Below are 6470 nucleotides of genomic sequence, written 5' to 3'. Positions count from 1 at the left end.
AGGCAGAGAGACTGAGGGAGTAAGCATGAGGGGGGCAGGGCAGGAGAGGGACAAGCCGACCCCCCCCCCCCCCCCGCCACGGTGTGGGGGTGGGGCTGGGGGAAGATGCTCAGATCTGCAGGGAGGGCCCGTCAGGCTGAGCGAGTGACCTGGGGGTTCTAGGAAAGAGAAGGGGTCAGGGTGCGGGAGTGGGGGAAGTGGGTAAGGTTGGTGGCGCCTACTTAGGGCCCGTAGGTCATGTGTCCAGTGGGACTCTGAATTTCCACAGTTGGAAAGCGGGTGTTTCAACGTTTACACAAAAGAAGTTTTCCTGGCTCTGGTGACTTTGAAGTTCAGGGGATTCTTTGCTTCAGGCGAGGCTGGATCCGGACGTTTGGAGCAAACACTCTGGCCGGGTTCCTTGCCCCTCTCAGGGGTTGGCTTCATTCTCAGACCAGCTCTTCCCACACAACATCTTTAGGCAACAGCGGGCAGTCCACCCCTCCAGCAGGGAAATCCTCTTCCCTGTGAGCTTCAGCAAAGGCGTCAAGGCCAAGGAACCGAATGGTCTCACTGGCCAAGACCTGGGGGCCCCGCCGAACCCTGGGCAATGGTGGGTGAGCCCCACCCAAACCCCCATGGACTGAGGACGGAGAAAGGAGGTTCCCAGAAACAGGGGTCACTAGTACTGGAAGTTGGAACGGTTGCGGAGCAAGTGGGCACCACCCTGGCCATGATGCTGCAGGAGGGCCCTGGGGTCAGCTTTGGCGAGCGGGCTGGGCCTTCCCTCTCTTCTGTCAGCCTGGCGGCACCCCAGCACTCAGCCACCAGCCGTGCGGCACGGCCCAGGCTCCTGCCTCTGGTTCCCAGTGGGACTGCCCAGGAAGATGGCTCCAGGCAGAAGTGGGGGGCCACCTCTTCCAGCCCACCTCCACCTCGCCTCTGGGATCCTGAAGGAGGTGGATGAAGGAAAAGCTGCTGGTGCGCGTGGGAACTTGGAGCAGTGCACCACACATTCTCTGCACGGGGGAGGTGGTCCATGCTGAGTGGTGTGCAGGGGGCCCTCACCTTTGCAGTCCTGCCCACATGCCCTTTCTGGTGGGAGGGAGGCCACCAGCGCCACATTCAGCTACCTGGGAAAGGCGGGTGCTAACCCTCAACCTCCTCCTCCCCTCCCCTTAATGGAGCAGAGATTACAACAGGCTCAGATGCTCCTGTAATCCCCATTAGCCCTTATATTTCCGGGCAGGGGGCTGCTGAAGGGGCTCTCCCTGGAGGCTCTCAGGACTTAGATCCAGGATCAGAGAAGGACTGTCTCTGTGACGCCAGGAGAAAGGGTGCCAATCCTCCCACATTCCCTTCGGGCTGTGGCTGGTGGCACAGGTTCCAGGCCCTCAAAGAGCCAAGCACTGGCACTGGGCCTCAGTAGGACCAGAGAAGGTATCCCTACTGGCCGTTGGCAGGGACAGCTGTGGAGACCAGTATGGAGGCTGATGTGGGGTAAAGGGTGGGGGAGTCCCTCACAGTCTCTGAGGACATTTCCTTTGCTTCATTAGCCCAGGTCCCTCACGTGGGAAGAAAGGCTTTCTTCTCCCCAGTCCTGCTGCAGCACGACAGAACCTGCACAGGGGTACCTGGGCACAGCTCTCCCCACCATCACCTGCTCTGTGCTCCCAGTAGGCAAGACGCCCTGGAGAGAGCAAACGCCCACATGGCAGGGAGTGGGGGACAGACAGCAGAGCCCTCAAACTCATGGTAAGGCCTTCCACCCGGCCAGGAGTTGCCCTGACCAGGAAAAGCTCCGCACTGGTGAGCCCTCAGCCTCCGAACAGGCTCAGGGTATAGGCACCAGATTCCCCAGAGAGGCATCAGGCCAGATCTAAGTGGATCTCTACTTTGCCAGCTTTGCAAAACCCTGAACAGTCCTCCTGTTTCTGCCTGGCTCTTCTCTCTGGAGTGGACTGCCAGACTGGCCATCCAGGGGTCCTCAGGTCCAGAGATGCCAGAGTAGTGATTTGGGCCACTGGAGACTATGGGGCCTCCCCTCTCCCCAACCCTGTCACCTGGGGCAGATGCAGTTGTTTCAGGCTCCCACTGAAAACTGAGGCCCAGGGAGCTCAGGGTAGGGACATGGGGTGCCTAAATCATCATCACTTTTTGCATCCCTATGGAAGCTCTTAAGTCCCCCCACCAAGCTGGGGCAGGAGTCTAAGCCCAGGGATCTCTGGGCCTGAGAGTGGGGTAGAAGTCAGGGTCAGGGAGTGCCCCTCCCCAAATCTTTACCTCCAACCCTTCCCCACTAGGTACAGAGAGGCCTGCAGAGACCCCATTCAGGGTCCCAACTAGCTAAAGGGTCCCAACACTGAAGGGTGTTGGGGTCAGGGTCCTCTAGGCCGTAATGAGGCATGCTGGGCCTGGGTAAAGGGCTTCTGACCCTCAGCCTCCAGCTTTGGTAGAGGCCTTGACATCTGGTGCTGACCTGACCCAGAATTTTTTGGGATGACCAGGACTTAGTAAGGCTGGGCGTGGGTGTGGACTCAACGATCTGTGCAGGCTACATAGTCCCTGTCCTGTTCCCCGCCCCCCCCAACCCGTGAAAACCGCACCTGGGAGGAGCTACACGGAACCCAGGGCCCACAGGACAACTGCCAGGGTCCACTCTTCACCTCCCTGCCCAGGGCACAGAGTGGCCCCCCTCAGCCAGAGACGGGCCCCCCCGCACCTGAGGTGTTTCTGCGTCAAGTCCAGTCGGGTCAGGCGGACCCCTGGCCCTGGAGGGGTGTCCTGAGAGCCCGGTGCTCTAGGAGCAGGGGTGGTACTGAGGGACGGGGCGGTCTTGGGCAGGTCCTGAAGACAAGAGACAAGGAGAAGGGTGTGCGTCCCTCCTTCCCCGGTCGGCGCACCACGTGAACTTGTGGGAGACTGTTCTTTTTGTTCCGCCCGGCCCCCTTCGCGGGATATCGGGAGAGCTAGCCCAGGGTCGTATCTGTGAAGGGAAGAGAGGCGTAAAGGGCTGCTCAGAGCAGAGGATGCTCTTGGACGAGAAGAGCGATTCAAGTTTTCACCAAAGGAATCCTCCTCTCTCCGGCGCCCCTCCCATGTGGGCGCTGTCCGTCTCTAAACGGGCGAAGGAAAGTTTCCGTCCTCGCCCCTCTCCTCGTCAGCGCAGACCGACCCTTACTTTGGGTCCCCACCGCGGATCTGGGAGGGGGCGGCCCGGGACACAGTGACCCGGAGTCCTGCACGCTCCAGACCGCTGTCTCCCCTCCCTATCGGGAGCCACGGCCACGGGCAAGTCGAGGGGCTGCCCTCGGGGGCCACGACTGGGGCCCCGGTCCCCCGGAAGGCCTCAGGAGAGGTCCGGCAGGGGCGAGGAAGGGGCGGGAATCCGCCCACTCGGCGACAAAAGAAGGAACAGGCGGCGTGGACTGCGCGCGCGGGGCCTGCAGCACCGCCACCCTGCCCGGCCCCACGCGCTGGCCGTCCCCTCTCCTTCGCGATCCTCCCTCCCGGGCCCGCGGGCCGGCGAGGGTTAAGGGGGGCGGGGCACGGGGCGGCCCCGCCCCCGCCGCCACGCCGGGTCCTAGCGCGCACGGGACGCGGGGGCGGGTCGGAGCGGGCGGCGGCGGCGGCGGCGGCGGCGGCGGCGGTGGAGGGCGCGGCGCGCCGGGGAGCGCGGGGAGCGGCGGCGGCTGCGGCGGCGCGGCCCGCGTGACCCTCCGCCGCGCCCGCGAGCCCGCGCCCCGCCGCGCCGCCCAGCCGCAGGATGCGCGCCCCGCCGCTGCTGCTGCTGCTGGCTGCCTGCGCCGCCGCCCCGACGCCGCCGGGCTGGGAGCCGGCGGCCGACGCGCCCTGGTGCCCCTACAAGGTGCTGCCCGAGGGCCCCGAGGCGGGCGGCGGGCGCCTGTGCTTCCGCAGCCCCGCGCGCGGCTTCCGCTGCCAGGCGCCCGGCTGCGCGGCGCACGCCTCTGCCGGCCGCTCGCTGCGCGCCAGCGTCCTGCGCAACCGCAGCGTGTTGCTGCAGTGGCGCCTGGCGCCGGCCGAGGCGCGCCGCGTGCGCGCCTTCGCGCTCAACTGCTCGTGGCGCGGCGCCTACACGCGCTTCCCGTGCGAGCGCGTGCTGCTCGGCGCCTCCTGCCGCGACTACCTGCTGCCCGACGTGCACGACGGCGTGCGCTACCGCCTGTGCCTGCAGCCGCTGCCGCTGCCGCTGCGCGCCGAGCCCGCCGCCGGAGCGGCCGCCCCGGAGCCCGCCGGGCCCGCCGAGTGCGTGGAGTTCGCTGCCGAGCCCGCCGGCATGCGGGAGATCGTGGTGGCCATGACGGCGGTAGGCGGCTCCATCTGCGTCATGCTGGTGGTCATCTGCCTGCTCGTGGCCTACATCACCGAGAACCTCATGCACCCGGCTTTCGGGCGCCCGGGCCTGCGCAGGCAGCCCTGAAGCACCAGGCGGCGGCCCGCCGGGGCCCTGCCTGCCCGAGATTGGCGCCCGCTCCCCACTCCTTGCTCCTGCTCCCTCCTTAGGATCTCCACGCAGGGCCTGCTGGAGACCGGTAGGGCCCCGGCCCGCCAGGGCCTTGGAGTCACTGCACGACCTTCCTAGCCCGGCATCCGCCTCCCAGACTCCAGCTCGGGACTGACCCTTGGGCCTGCACAGGGGTGCCAGCCTCGTCCAGGGCTCTCCCTGCTTTCCAGAGGCCTTTACAGGGGCCGCCAGGACATACAGCCCCTTCTGGCAAGAGCCACTGGCATCCCTGGGTCCATCACCCTTCACCTCCAGTCTGTGCCGAGTTGGAAAAAACAGGCTGTCATCATTGCTTGGTCACTGTGTGCTTTGCCGACTCGAGGAGGCCCCTTGGAGCCTGTCCTCTCCCCACCTCACCCCAGTGGGCTTAGATTAGCGTCGTGCCTTAGTGTCTTGGGCCCACTGCGGGAGCCAACCGCCTGTCCAGTGCTGTCCGAGGGGGTCTGTGGCCCTGGCACTGGCTGGCTTGTGTGTGCTTCCGGCCAGAGCCTCCTGGGAAACCCTCCTTCAAGCTTTGCAGGAGCCTCAAGTGTGGGTAAGCAGCGTCTGGTGTTGTTTCCCTACTTGGGTGTCTGACATGCTGCGAACCATGATGTGGCCTGGCGGGTGGACCCAGCCTCCGGTCGTCGCGTTCCGGGCCGAGTGTCCCCTGATACTGGGGGAAGCTGGCAGTTATCCAGGGCTGCCTTTCATTCTCTTTTGTGGGTGCTGCTTCTGATGAGGGATTTTCATGGTGAGTGCAGGCAAGTGGCTGGGAGGAGAGGGCTCGTCTCAGACGACAGTGTTGTATCCAGAGAGCAGAAGGATTGAGGCCAGCGTTGCCCAGCACACCTTGCCGCTGTGGTCCGGATCCCAAGCCTCAACCACAGCACGATGGACAGCACCATCCCACCCCTTACTCGCGTTGGCAGCCGGGAGCCCAGGATCTGGCTGGTGATGCGGCTACCCACTGGACTGAAGGCTGGCTTTGTCCCTTCCTGGGAAGACCTGAGCACCCTGGCCAAGGTTGCTGCCAGAGCCGGGGACCTGGCATCACCAGGAGGGGTAAGGCGCACTCGGCTCTCCGTGAGTCCCTGACTGACCATCTTGGACCTGGCACTTGTGGAGTCCCTGTGGCTAACCCCTCCCCACCCCACCTCCCGGCAGCCACCAACGACCCCAGGTCCTGGCTGGTGCCCCCACAGTGCCCGCTCCCTACCTCTCTGTCTTTGCTTGGCCTGCCCTGGCATGGCGCTGGTCAGGCAGGAGCCTGGCGTCAATGTCTAAATGTCCATCATTTTAGACCAAAACCACTGTCTTGTGTGCTTACTGGGGAGAGGGGAGGGAAGAGCACAGGGTGGGGGTGGGGCGAAGTGGGCCCCTTTTTCCCTGTTTCAGGCAGAGGGACAGGCAATTCTGTCCACCCTCAGACCTTGAGAAAGCATCTTTTCCTGGGCCTGCTGTGTTGGGTAGGGGCTGTGGGGACGGCATTTGCTGCAGTTAGAAATAGCCCAGTCTCCTGGGTGACCCAGTTGAGCTGTGACATGCGGCAATTAGGCAGCTCCAGGAGGGTCCCCTCCCCAGCCTAGGCCTCACTGTGCAGTGCTAGAGCTAGGGAGGGCGGACCCCTGGCCCCTGTGGAGTGTGCACTTGACCACCACCCACCCTCCCAAAGGCCCTCCCCCTCCTTGGCTGTCCTTGAGATCCTGGAGCTGGCTGTGACCCTGAGGATCCAAAACAGCTGGGGCGGGCCAGGCTCTGAGGAGTGACTCATCCCTTTGGAGGGGGTGGGGCGCAGCAGTTTGTCTAGACAGCACAGCAGAAGCGGCAGGTGTTCTTCACTCTGGCTTCCTAGGGGCCCTATGCCTGTTGCAACCCCTCTTGACCTGTTGTGCACGTGGGTGTCCTCCACAGGGTAGAACTGGGAGCCCTTGGCAGCCCTGGTCTGAGGAACCCGGGTGTGTCGGCTCCTGGGTGCAGCTGGGTT

The 6470-nt window shown here is 64.7% G+C and overlaps 1 protein-coding gene across 1 annotated transcript; it reads left to right on the top strand.

The window, feature by feature from the left end:
- The first annotated feature begins 3745 nt into the window (after window positions 1-3745).
- On the top strand, window positions 3746-5793 carry FNDC10 (fibronectin type III domain containing 10). Its single transcript, XM_027582602.2, has one exon. The coding sequence runs from the start codon at window positions 3746-3748 to the stop codon at window positions 4418-4420; it is 675 nt and encodes a 224-aa protein (XP_027438403.1). The 3' UTR covers window positions 4421-5793.
- Window positions 5794-6470: the final 677 nt, after the last annotated feature.

Source organism: Zalophus californianus, chromosome 4, assembly GCF_009762305.2.
Source record: "Zalophus californianus isolate mZalCal1 chromosome 4, mZalCal1.pri.v2, whole genome shotgun sequence".
NCBI lineage: Eukaryota > Metazoa > Chordata > Mammalia > Carnivora > Otariidae > Zalophus > Zalophus californianus.
This window is presented reverse-complemented; position numbering and strand designations above follow the sequence as displayed.

Excerpts from the sequence above, each read along its gene's own strand:
- FNDC10 (XM_027582602.2), top strand. The coding sequence starts at position 3,746 with ATGCGCGCCCCGCCGCTGCTGCTGCTGCTGGCTGCCTGCGCCGCCGCC.